This window comes from Miscanthus floridulus, chromosome 4, assembly GCF_019320115.1.
Source record: "Miscanthus floridulus cultivar M001 chromosome 4, ASM1932011v1, whole genome shotgun sequence".
Classification (NCBI taxonomy): Eukaryota; Viridiplantae; Streptophyta; class Magnoliopsida; order Poales; family Poaceae; genus Miscanthus; species Miscanthus floridulus.
This window is the reverse complement of record NC_089583.1, coordinates 31,595,469-31,608,715: the sequence shown is the minus strand read 5'-3', so window position 1 is coordinate 31,608,715 and position 13,247 is coordinate 31,595,469. Positions and strand designations below refer to the sequence as shown.

Here is a 13,247-nt window from a genome sequence, read left to right as displayed (position 1 = left end):
CTCTCTTCTCTCGGTAGCGTTTGGTTGGGAGTCAAGCGGAGTGGGACGCTCTTGTCTCGACGGGGCGAGGACGGGATGGCTCCATTTTCTGTTTGGTTGACGAGGGACGGGATCGACCTATTTTGTGGTTGATTTAGAGACATAAAAAGTGGATGAGCTACCGACAAGTGGGACCCATTTGTAAGTTTTTTTTAATCTTTAAGTTTTTTTTTAATCTTTTTCTTCTCTTCTCCTTATCTCTTCCTCTCTCTCTCCTTATCTCTTCCTCCCGACGCCCGCCCCGTGCCTCTTCCGTCCTCCGCCCCGAGCTCGGCCGCCCACCGCCATGGGCCTCCTCTGCCCCGAGTTCGGCAGCGAGCCACTGAGCGCTTCCTCCGCCGGCGAGCTCAGCCACTGAGCGCTTCCTCCGCCGGCGAGCTCGTGTGGCGGCAGATCGGAGCAGAGCGGGGGCCGGCGCGAGCGCGTGCAGCGGCGGGCCGGAGCGAAGCTCGTACGACGGCGGGCTGGAGCGGAGCTCGGCCACGCGTGCGGGGGCAGAGAGGAGCTGGGGTCGGGGCGAGCTCGTGCGGCGGATCGATCTCGTCCACAGGTAGGTGCTATCCTTCCTCGTCCGCGACGGCAACGGAGCACTCGCCCGCGACCCCGTCCGTGACCGGTGACCGACGCTCCTCCTCTTCTTTCTTCTTCGCAGCGAGCCGCTCATCCCACCTGGGTCGCCCCCGTCCGTGAAAATTTTGGGGACGGGGGTCATCCCGCATCTCACGGTATATTCGCACGAGGGACATCCTCACTCCTGCTCGCCCCTCAACCAAACGTTGCTCGTCCCAGGTCCGTCCCATCCCATGCCACCTTGTCCCTCCAACCAAACGGATTGGGGGTGGAGGGTTCCTCTTTCGTTTAGGGGTGGGCGGCTGGTTTTTGGGATCAGAAAAAATCATTCTCCTTGATGTGGGATTGGGGTTCTATTGGAGCCCCCCAAACCTGCGAATGGTGTTGTTTTTTTTCCGTCAATTGTTATTGGGGGTGGTATTCTCACTCTGTTGGGGATGCTCTACATGTTCAGTTGTTCACTGTTTGCACCACACTACATCCATAAAAGGGGTAGTATATTAAACATTAAACAATAACGAGAATATATGAATCAGTGGGCACTGCAAAGGCATGAAGCAAATTGCCACAAAATAACTGTTGAGTTCTCAGCAATAATGGTTTGCCAGGCAGGGCAATAAAATGCCATGTTGTCAAACAGGCTGCCTTGAGTTCTCAGCAAAGCTATGTCTAAGGGAAGCCAGTTGGAACATTGTTAGTAGCAGCTTGATCAAGAAGGGAACTGACTCTGAGATTTCCTTTTAGGCTTTTAGCAAGTAACACCACATGTGATTCGTGTTAGCAAATGCTTTTAATTTGAGGCAACTAAAATTGGTTGGCTAGGCCTTTTCTTTTCTTCACATTTGAATGAAACTAAAAACGTTGCTAGCAAAACAAAATATAGAAATAGAGGACGGTGGTAACTGGGTGAATGAAAAATGGCCTTAGCATTATGAGCAATTCTTTTTTGGCCCTTTTATGGTTGAATCCTCATATGAGGTAATGCCTACTTGTAGTCTCTTGGAACAAAGAATCAAAGATGCTTATCTTTCATATTGTGGTTGGCATTGTAAGTTATTAGTTCATTTTACTTTTGTAGGTTTAATATGTGGTGCATTATGTTGCTCTGCTCAGTGTGTTTTCCCTTTGTAACCCCTGCAGTCTTACATCATGCTATGCTTAGTTTTGTTTTTTGGATTTCAGTTTTCGGACATAATGGATGGGCAAGGCACAAAGCACAGGATTTTGATGGTGTCTGACTTTTTCTTTCCAAACTTTGGTGGGGTGGAAAGCCATATCTACTACCTGTCACAATGTCTACTTAAGCTTGGCCATAAGGTCCTATTTTCCTCAAAACTATATAGCTTTCTGTTTGCTTATCGATTCTTTAGGATGTTAGATGCTCTTAACAAATATTCATCCGATATACTAATGATTATTTTTCTCTCCAATCTGCCACTTTCATCAGTTTCTTTACCCTTATCTGTGTTATACTAGACTTTTAGGATCTTGCATGTATACTGAGATGCTGTCAGACTGGATGACATGGACATGCATAGTAGATCATTAACTGTGAGCTGCCAAATTTTGAGCAAAGATTTGAACGAAATTTATGTGTTTTCCCTAGGTTGTTGTCATGACGCATGCGTATGGAAATAGATCTGGAGTACGATATGTCACAAACGGTTTAAAGGTCTATTATGTACCATGGAGGCCATTCCTGATGCAGAATACACTTCCTACATTATTCTTGACCTTTCCAATTGTAAGGACAATTATTATTCGAGAGAAGATTTCTGTCGTGCATGGACATCAAGCTTTTTCAACACTGTGTCATGAAGCATTAATGCATGCTAGGACGATGGGGTACAAAGTTGTCTTCACAGATCACTCACTTTATGGTTTTGCTGATGCTGGAAGCATTCACATGAATAAGGTGCTGCAGTTTACTCTTGCAGATATTGATCAGGCAATATGTGTCTCTCATACAAGCAAAGAGAACACTGTCTTGAGGTCTGGGATATCTCCAGAGAAGGTTTTCATGGTTCCTAATGCAGTTGATACTGCAATGTTTACTCCCTCCCCCAAGCGCTTAAGCTGTGATGAAATAGTTATTGTTGTGATCAGTAGATTAGTATACCGAAAAGGTGCCGACCTTCTTGTTGAAGTCATTCCAGAATTGTGTCGTCTATTTCCAAAGGTGAGTTTGAGCTACATCACAATATAAGCCAAATAACCCTGGTGAATTGTGTATGTACACACTAAGGGAGAGCCTTTGTTACACAGCATATAACAAACTCGATCACCAAATGTTTTGATTGATGTGCATGTAAAACAAAGTCTATGGCAGTACATTTTCATTGGACAGTAGAGTTTGGCTGTTTTCATGAAGTCATCTTGCACCATTATTTTCTTATTGTATGTTTTGTTTTGGATTTAGGAAGTTGGTTGTATTTTGTCAATTAATGACGCCATGGACTTGTCAGGTTCACTTTATTGTTGGTGGTGATGGTCCAAAACGTGTGCGCCTTGAAGAAATGAGGGAGAAGTTCTCCCTTCAGGATAGAGTTGAGATGTTAGGAGCTGTACCTCATGCTCAGGTGCGATCGGTTCTGATATCTGGACATATATTTTTGAACAGGTAAATTCTTCCTACATTTTCATCATTTCAAGTTGAAAAATCTTGTTTCTACTCTCCAGTGTGTTCATCCCTCTTTTCTTGATGGACTTCGATCTTGAGCCATTTGAATTTGGGATACCTTTTCTGTGCTTGCAATAAAATTTTGACATTCTTATATCAGATTATTTAAGTTCTCTTGAGTATGTGGTCCAAAAACACAAACTAGGAATATGATTTAATACACAAGTTTATTCATGAACGTAATGGGTAGTTTTCTTCTGAATTCTAAATATATTTTAGATGGATCAGGAGTTAACTGAAGGATGATAACTTTTCGCTCATCTTGCATCACCTACCTTCATTGTCAATTATGACATAGTGCTATAGAGAAACTAATTGATAGGAAAATTAATCTCTGGGACAGATGCAAAGGGTTTGACCATTTTATGTATAATACTGTAAGTAACACTGAAACCTAACCTTTGTTATTTTTAGTTCACTTACAGAGGCATTTTGCATAGCCATTCTAGAAGCAGCAAGCTGTGGACTGTTGACAGTGAGCACAAGAGTCGGTGGTGTCCCTGAGGTATCCAGTTATGATCTTAAGTTTCACTTTTACAGAAAATCCCAACCTTTGTTAGATGATTTTTCAGTTTCATGCAGTTCATTATTTCTTTTTACAGGTTCTTCCAGATGACATGATAGTACTTGCAGAACCAGCTCCTGGAGATATGGTAAGAGCTGTCAAGAAAGCCATCGACATGCTACCTGGCATAGACCCCCAAATTATGCATCTTCGGGTAAGTCTGAACTCTCAACATTCCACACCTTAATTGTACCCTTTCCATTGTGTTCATTTTGCATTAGCCTCTATTTAGTCGTGTGCAAGGTCCTTGTTCTTGATTGATCTTCTTCTGTTTTGCATCCTAGATGAAAAAACTTTATAGTTGGGATGATGTGGCCAAAAGAACTAAGATTGTTTATGATCGTGCAATGCAGTTTCCAACAACAAATTTACTAGATCGCCTTCCCCGGTGAGTAAACACAAGATGCTGACGACTCATCTTGTTTCTTCAATAGATTTTATTAATGAAATAATGTATATCTGTTTTTTGTCTATCATTGACTAACAAAATTTATTTCATCATCCCCTCCTGTTCTTGTGCTAAATCAATTTATACATTATTGTGGCAAATAATGTTTAGATCTTGTCAATTTATTATCCATATCTCCACATTTTCACTGACATCCAAATTGAAATACATTTGTTCATTTGGTGCCTCTAATGGTGCAGATATCTTACTTGTGGATCTTGGGCTGGAAAACTGTTTTGCCTAGTTATGATCATCAATTACCTACTATGGCGCCTTTTAGAATTCCTACAGGTATTTGTGTATCCATTGCATTCTCTCCCCTTTTACCTGTTTTTAGATTTGATGGAATCCTTACACGAGTTTTCTTCCTCAGCCTGCTGAAGGTATTGAAGAAGTCCCAGATATAGGGCCACTACATGCTCATTTAAGTTCAAAGAATGATTTTTGTGAGGCCCAAGAGAAGTGAAACTTACATTTTTGTCAGTTTTGAAATGGTTGGGGACTTGGGGTTGCAATCATGGTATCTTCTGCTTGTCAGCATCCGTTCTGATCCACATACAGGGTATACCTTTTTGATTTGGCTCCCACACAGCATTTTCTCTTGAAGCTTCCTGTTTCTGTAGTGGGAACTGACAGAGAGAGGAGCGACCCTGATTTGGAGGATTTCTTGTCATGCTGGTGGTTAAAGCTATGGTCCAAGTTTCTGTCATTGCCAGCTCCTCTCTTTTTTTAGCCTAGTGAGTTGATAGTCCGCGTTCTTATCTCCGGACCATTAATCAACAAGGTATCTGCTGGAGCATTGGTACTCTGATACTCTCTTTTGCCACCAGATTGCAGTGCTTTAGCCCCATCTTGGTTTTGACTCGTACTGTTTCTTGATTCTCACCAAAAACATTAGGATGTCACAGTATCCAGTGCTAGAAGTCTTGATTGGCATCTCGTGTCATAACACCTTGTTGTGATGTCTTGTATCATGTCGGAGCACCAATTCCTATTATGTTTGTGATGCAAGGCCCAATCCAACCAGCGATTTTTGTGAATCCAATCTGCATGGCTCCAGTAGATAATATACTGAGTATAAAAAAATGCAATCCCTTTCGGCACTGTTCGGAATTCAAGACTTTGATCATTCCCTTTGTAAGTTAGCTTTTGTAAGATATGAGTTTTTTCGGGGACTATTCAATCCTTACAGACTGTTTTGCGAAATTTTTGGTTTTACGAGTGGTACATGAACTTGTGTCCAATTGGAATATCTGTGTACCTCCATTCCACGGCCTGTTTTCCCCAGTTTAATTTAAAAATGCAGCTTGTATGGTACGCGTTGTGTGCTAGTTCCTTTTCACTTTTCTGCTTTCTGGTGCGTGGCCAGCAACGTATCGTGCAAACGATAGTGTGAAAAGCCTGCTTATGGTTATATATAGAGAGAGGTTGCCAGCCTGAGCAAGAGAGCAAGGGCAGCGTTCTGTATTGAACTAAACTTTAGAGCCTCTGTTTGAAAAAAAATGTTTGGAAGCTCCATAATAAGAAGTCAAATTTCTATCTTGTTTGATTTTTTTTTGTTGAAACCTGTCTAATTTATAGTACGTCGTACTGTATTTTGAAAAATAAATGGATTAATTAAATTACGAGCACTAGCAGTTTATAGCACGATTCATTTTGGAGGTTACTTCGTCCAAATACAGGAAAAGGTCTACACAAACATGAAGGCTTGACTATACTTTGGACTTTTTAAAAAGCCAAAAAAGAAGATTTAAGTTCAAAAGATTGCTGCTTTTCACTTCGGTGCAGCTCCTATTCAAAGATTAGCAATTTGAAATTACAAAGATCCGGATTGTACTGGATCCAAATTCCAAAACCTTCTACAACACCCTGTTCGCTTGTTGGTTTTAATCAGCCCAAACCAGCCAATCAATAGTGTTTTCCTCTCACATAAAACCAGCACCAGCCAGTCTAAACCAGCCCATAAACCAACCAGCGAACAGGCCGATTGCCATCTTCTCGATAATCGAGGGGGAAAAAAAAAGGATTGACGTTCTCAGAAACTGCGGGGGAAGGGAATCCTGAATTCCTCCTCCCACTTTCCCAAAGAACGAACAAGAACCGCCCTTGTTCTCTGCCCCCGTCGCCACGCCCCCCGAAGCGACAGCGAGGACTCCAACAAGTCAGAGCGCGCAAGGCGGAGCCCGGCTGGCGACGGCGAGGCGGGCGGACTGCGGAGGGAACCAGAGAGCAAGGCGAGGAGGCGGCAGGGCATGGCTCGCCGGCCGGCGTCGTGGGAGCAGGGCGGCGACGAGTACGACTACCTCTTCAAGGTGGTGCTCATCGGCGACTCCGGCGTGGGGAAGTCCAACCTGCTCTCCCGCTTCACCAAGAACACCTTCGCCCTCGACTCCAAGTCCACCATCGGCGTCGAATTCGCCACGCGCACACTCCAGGTCCGACGAATTTTACACCTCTCTCCCCTGTCTCCTGCTCCACTTTTCTTCAACGTTTTATTACTGGTGGGAAATTTTTATCTTTTATTCTACCAGTGTATAGAATTAGTACGTTTGACTGGTAATGCTCGCCGGGGTGATTCCTCGCTTCGCTTGGGTGCTCTGTTCAAGAGATTCTTGGCTTCCAACCCCGTAGAATTGTGCCTTGTTCGGATTTGATATGCTCATGGTGGTGGGTTGGGTTTCTTGTCTTGAGAAAGTACTTGGAGAACTCTGCCGTTTAGTGTCCGCTGTTGGTACGGTCGCCTCGCCTACAACAGATGGTGGTACTTTCTCAACTTTCCTCCCACGGGAAGTTGCCCAAGGGTACACCCGTGAATGTACTGGTGGCCACAAATTATGGATGCATGTTTAATTAGGTGGGAGTTATTTCTTTCAGGCTATGGTAGTTGAGGACCTGAAATGAATGATAAATTGAATGAAGTGATTACTGACAGATATTTACTTTTTCAGGTTTGAATTACTCTGTTTAGATTCATGCACATGGACCATGCCTAACCTTCTGGATTAGTTTTCTCTTATTGATTCCTTTCTCCAGCACCACAAAGAGGTGTAATTTACTGCAAAATGTTGCCTGACAAACTCAAAATGATAGTTATATATCACAATTGTTTATTATGAGTGCCTCGGGGATTGAATTTTGAATCCACATTTTTCGTTTCACATTAATTAGGATACTGCAATGCTCTGCTTTGTGATAATCTTGCTTGCACATCCTAGTGAAATGTATAGACATTTGTTCTGGTTCCTCAATCCCAGACCTTGAGGGACGTGAATCATTACAGGCAATGAAGAAAATAAATTCTTTTCTGATTGGTTATTGTGTTTAAAGGTTTGGTAGTGATACTGGAATTGAAAGTTCTCGTTGTTTGTTGGAATGGATTCAGTTAGTAATCAGATCAACGATACATGGACAAATAGCTAGTTTACAATGTATCAATGTACTATAGGATGTTTTTTCCATCTATGAAATGCTATAAAGGTTTTACTACCATTTGGCAGATTGCCATGATGAAATATGATTTAGTGCTTGGCTATGCTGTTAATACAAACATGCATTTTAGTAAATTTCATGCATCTGCTTAAGATTGATGAATGCAATGTTTAAAACTGCTTGCTCTTGTTTTTTAAACTGTATTATTATCTTAAACTAGGAATGATACAGAAATCAGAGGCCAAATATGACATTGAATGGGGATCTACCACAATCTTAGTATGTAACATGAATGCAATTGGCTACAGTTCTTATGTATGGTATTATTATATTCAGCCATGGATGAGAAGAAAACCTGGAACATAACATGACATTAGGGCCAGTTTGGCTGGACCAAATCCCAACCCATTCCACACGGATGGGTCAGGATTGATCTATATTGCTGGCCCATCCATTTGGACTGGGCAAGGATTTGGTCCAGTCACCATGGAAGCTCGATCAGTATGTAACAGAGTTTGAAACAAATGATCTGAAGAAAGTTCCTAGTTAATTTTATTATTCAGATAAATTGATCATTTTTTCACTTATATGTGATGCACATTGCATTTACTTATGAATTAATTTTGCTTTTTATTAAGACAATAATACTTCTTTTTCCCACTGCTACTGAAGAAATAAGTTACAAAATTTGATTTCCCTGATTCAGGTGGATAACAAGACTATAAAAGCTCAAATTTGGGACACTGCTGGGCAGGAGAGGTATCGAGCAATCACAAGTGCTTACTATCGTGGAGCTGTAGGGGCATTGCTAGTCTATGATGTCACTAAAGTAATGACATTTGAGAATGTGAAGAGGTGGCTGAAGGAGCTCCGGGACCATGCTGACTCGAACATCGTTGTCATGCTCATTGGCAACAAGATCGACCTTAGACACCTGCGTTCTGTCGCGGTTGAGGATGCTGCAAGCTTTGCAGAGAGCGAAGGTTTGTTCTTCATCGAGACCTCTGCACTTGATGCAATAAACGTCGAGAAGGCTTTTCAGACTGTTCTAGCTGAGATCTACCGAATAATCAACAAGAAGCCCCTGTCTTCTGAGGAGTCTGGTTCAGGGTCTGGTAACCTCAGAGAGGGACAATCCATTCAAGTGTCAGCCACAAATTCTAACGCTCTTACGTCACGGTGCTGCTCTTCTTAGAGTTGCTCACCAGGATCATCTAAAGAACAACTCGTCAAGACATACTTTGTCGAAATATTTACTCTTTGTGTGAACAATAAGTGTAGATTTTAAGAATGTCAGACTTGAGACACTGACTATATATTTGACCTGCATAGTCATGTTCCGTCGAGAGGTGATGTGCGAGAAAAGTTGTATTGCTCTCAAGCAGAGAAGAAGGCTGTGTATCACCCTCAGCAAAGCTCCTTGCTCTTAACTAGTAGCATGGTTGTCTTTGTATGATATGCAGTTATAATTTTTATTGGGGTTAATTATTCCACTTCTATGACTGGGGAAGCTCTCATGACTTGTGTCAACTTGATTCCCGGTTGCTCTCAATCATATATGCATTATTCCATTGTTTTTGCCCACAGGCCTTAGCATATGTGCTAGCATGTATTCCAGAATTCGTAGTGTCTTGCTCCCCATTTTACATATAGTTTATGTGGTTCTTCCTATTTATTTAACATCATCAACCAAGCACACTGGAATTTATCCTAGGCAATAAACGAAATTTAATAATGAAATTGATACTAAGCTATAATGTCAATAGGGGCAGGGCCTGATGCAGACGGTGTCAACATGGATCTAATCTGACTTGTGTGTTTTTTTAAAGAAAATGTAGAACGGGTAATCGCACCACACGAACCTAATTAAGCTCACGAAGTGCCAAACAGAGTATAGTGCAAATGTAGCCAAGAGTGCACCAGGAAGGCAGGAACCAACAACCATTCCGACAGTAACAACTATATGCAAATAAGACCTCAATGCATATATATCGTCCCCTTTGTTTTTCTCTTCGGCTTTGATATCACTTCCATCCCCAGGGCAATAACCCACAGATATATAGACACGCGCGCGTACTACTACTACCCGATGGCCACACATATATCATATATGTATGCAGTATACATTGATAGCCAAGGGTACACCAGGAACCAACAACTATTCGCACAGTAATAATTATCTATGTGTTGTCTATATATATATGTGTGTGCGCTTATACTGCAGTATCCTCAGGGTTAGTGCACATAATTTGTTATATATGAAGTACTCTATACAACAAGAGCAGTAGTAGGTGGATAGGCTTGGGAGACATCTGGAGGAGTCGACATGGCATCTCACAAGACATGTGCTCGGACAGAGAAAGTTGCACAGAGTTCAGAGGCCAATTGCCAGACATCCTGGAGGTGCCGCTTTGACGCCAATGGTCTTTTCATTTTCTTTGGGCAGTGACGCCAACGATATCTGGCTGGCGGACTACCGTACAGCTCCTCCCTCGGCGTGCATGTATTTTTGCGGGTACATGTTGTGGGTTGGGAGGACCGGTACTTGATCCCCACCCACTGCATAATGGTTGATTCGATCGAGTGAATTCTTAAAACAGCCAATATATACATTATTTCTCTACAAAATCTTTGGTTATGGGTTTACCTCCCTGCACGGTGACATGTATCCTGCTAGTCTGTGAATGAGTCTATGCGACATGCATGCAAATTGACAAAACCCTACCGCCCGTTCCCTATGAATGCAATTGATCTTGTTTCATAAAAAAAAATGCAATTGATCTTCTTCAGATGGCAAAATCAAAGGGGAAGAATTTGGCACATGCTGATCCACAGGTCAGGACAGAGAACATCAAAGTCATGGAAGCGAGAGGTACCCATTGACAAGACGACAGATGTCAAAGAGACTCTTCAAATCTCCCCAATTAAAGGCGGTTGATGCTTGTTGGCATCAGTTATACCAAGCTACCTATACTGCAGTCGCTGCATATAGTGATGTTAATGAGGAGCTTAGGGCACATACATAGACATCAAAGCAGTGGATTGAAAGGACTGCAAAACTGTTATGGCCGTTCGCTCTGCAGCAGAAAGTGCCGCCATGCATGGTGAAAGTACGTGAGATAGGCTCACAATGCATGCATCTATATGCAAACGTTATCAGTGTGGCGTTGGTGCCTCAAGATGATGTTAATTTTGCTTTTCTCTGGGCCAGGGACTGATGCTGAGCCAAAGAACTTCGGGCTCATGGAACACCATACACATGCATGCATGTTAGCTAGGTACGGTACAGTCCGCTCAATTGGTTCCACTCGAAGGGCTTTGGGCAACCATCGTTGGTGGCATGGAAGCGTCCATGGGACATAGGCCATTTTTATTTCTGCGTCTTTCATTCGCTTCTCAAAAATGCAGGACAACCACACCAAACGCTGTCCATGCGAGTCAGGCATGACAAAGTCCATCCACTTTTCAGTTGTATGTGTTGTTGGGGCTAGGCTTGGCTCGAGCCACATGTTCATTCATTCTGAGATCTCCGTTCCAGGTGTTTTAATTTGCTGCAGGACGCCTATTTATGAAACGAATGAAGTGAAAGGAAGCAGCGCTTCGCTAGTAGAAGTCGAGGCAGCCCAAAGAGTTGAGGTTGTAGAGTGAAGGACATCGTAATGTTCAAATGTAAATGACTGAGTTGCCCTCTCTTAATCACCCAAAAGATTAGTAGTTGTGCTAGGTGTAAGTAGTAATTGGGAAAGTGACTACTCGGATCCCCTATAAAAATGAAACTAAGGCTTGAGTCTTTGAAAAGGGGTAATCATATTTACATTGCTCTCGCTCATTCATTTCGTGTAGCACAAACTATCAGCGCATTCGGCTGGGCTGGCCAGCGCACTCACAAAATCACTGTTCACATAAAACAGTGATTTCAGCCAGAACAGTGTTTTTCCCTCACACCAATCAGCCGGAACAATATTTTGACTTATTTTTCAGTCCTGTCGAACAGCCTCTATAAATGTTGCCAGGAGCACACCACGAACCCAAGCACTCTAATAACACCAATTATATGTGTGTATGGATGCAATGCGACGTAAAGCACTTATCCATAAATCAGGGTCGTCAGCGAGAGGGCACAGGGCAGTATATATGCTAGGGTACCCAATCTCCAAAAGTGCACATATGTAGGAGCATGCAACGAGGCCAGTAGTAGATATAGGCTTAGGAGAAGTCAAGAGCCCTAGACATGGAGCCAACGGAAAAGCCTGTAGGACAGACACGTCCGTCGTTCCCTCAGCAGTGAAAGGCAAGGTCCCAGAGGCAGTCATTTGTCCAAAGCTCATCGTTGAGCCTCTGATGCCGGATGGTGTCCTTCGTTTTTTAAAAATCTTTCCCTCTTTTTTGCCAATAATGGCAGAAAGAAAAAGAGCACTACAATTTCCCTGGAGAGACATAAAGAATGCCACTGAGGAATTTATATATGGAAAGCATAGTACACGTGTACAAGCAACTTTTGGTTCAGATGGTAGAAGTAGTAGAACAGGCATCAAGTTTGTACCTCACCTAAGATAAGAGAGAGAGAGAGAGAGACGAGATTGAGCTTACAATATCTTTTTGAGGAAACTAACCAACCGATTTTTAGATGTTAAGTGATGTAGGTCAGTTTCATGAGAGTTTTATTTGTATTAAATGTGAGGTGCCACATTAGTAAATATGGTGACATAGCATTATTTTAATTAATGAGGAAAGAAATGATTAAAGTTTCATCAGGATAACTTGTGTGCACCGTTTCCAATGTCTTGGAAATCAGGTGAAACCTGCATTGTTGAAGCGCTCTTGTTTCAACCCTACCACCTTTTCCTGATCCGGTAGGATTCGCGACCAGCTCTTTCCCGCTCCTCACCGTCGTACTCGTGGTTTTAGTGGCCATGCCATGGACCCGGGGGCAACAGCTGCGTAGGTGGCGTGCGGTCGTCCATGGAGACCAGGAGGCTGCTACTTCCACTCCTGCGGCGCGGTATGACAGGGGAGAGGAAGCAGTGGGCGGCACCAAGGAAAAGCCTGAGGTCAAAGCCATGGCGGTGCTGTACACGTCCTCACTACCGGAATGCTCAGGTTTGCCGTGTGTCCACAGCAAACGGCGAAGCCTAAAAACACTCGGCAAACAGCACTCGACGTACACAGAGTCGGCAAACATTTCTTTGCCGAGTGTTTTTTATTGGGCACTCGACAAAGACTTTGCCGAGTGCTAAAACTGACACTCGGCAAAGACTTTTCAAAAAATATAAAAAAACCCCACCGCCGCCCGCCCCGCGGCTCCCCCCGCCGCCGCCGCCGCCACCACCACCAGGCCGCCGCCAACACCACGCCGCCACCACCACCTGTGCAAAAAAAAAGAGGGAGATGGGGGGGGGGGGGGGGTTGGGACAGGGCAATGGCCGGCCGGTGGTGGCACTCGACCTTGCAGCCAGCACTTGGAAGTCCGAGCCGAGCTCGCGCGGGGGTGGCTCTCTACAGACGGCAGCGATGCG

The 13,247-nt window shown here is 43.5% G+C and overlaps 2 protein-coding genes across 5 annotated transcripts; both read left to right on the top strand.

Annotated features, from left to right (window-relative positions):
- Positions 1–249: 249 nt before the first annotated feature.
- Positions 250–5,546, top strand: LOC136549575 (phosphatidylinositol N-acetylglucosaminyltransferase subunit A-like). 4 transcript variants are annotated; one of them, XM_066540903.1, is made up of 10 exons: positions 250–589; positions 692–764; positions 1,792–1,926; positions 2,216–2,788; positions 3,075–3,229; positions 3,704–3,794; positions 3,892–4,008; positions 4,139–4,242; positions 4,503–4,593; positions 4,676–5,546. In XM_066540903.1, the coding sequence occupies exons 3-10, from the start codon at positions 1,804–1,806 to the stop codon at positions 4,766–4,768; spliced, it is 1,347 nt and encodes a 448-aa protein (XP_066397000.1). In that variant the 5' UTR covers positions 250–589; positions 692–764; positions 1,792–1,803; the 3' UTR covers positions 4,769–5,546. The 4 variants fall into 4 exon arrangements, with proteins under 4 accessions (XP_066397000.1, XP_066396997.1, XP_066396999.1 ...); XM_066540900.1 differs by lacking the exon at positions 692–764; XM_066540902.1 differs by lacking the exon at positions 692–764 and having other exon boundaries at positions 1,772–1,926.
- A 206-nt stretch (positions 5,547–5,752) lies between these two features.
- Positions 5,753–9,228, top strand: LOC136549576 (ras-related protein RABA2a-like). Its single transcript, XM_066540904.1, has 2 exons — positions 5,753–6,737; positions 8,438–9,228. Exons 1-2 carry the CDS (start codon positions 6,555–6,557, stop codon positions 8,924–8,926), a joined length of 672 nt encoding a protein of 223 aa, XP_066397001.1. The 5' UTR covers positions 5,753–6,554; the 3' UTR covers positions 8,927–9,228.
- The last annotated feature ends 4,019 nt before the right edge of the window (positions 9,229–13,247 follow it).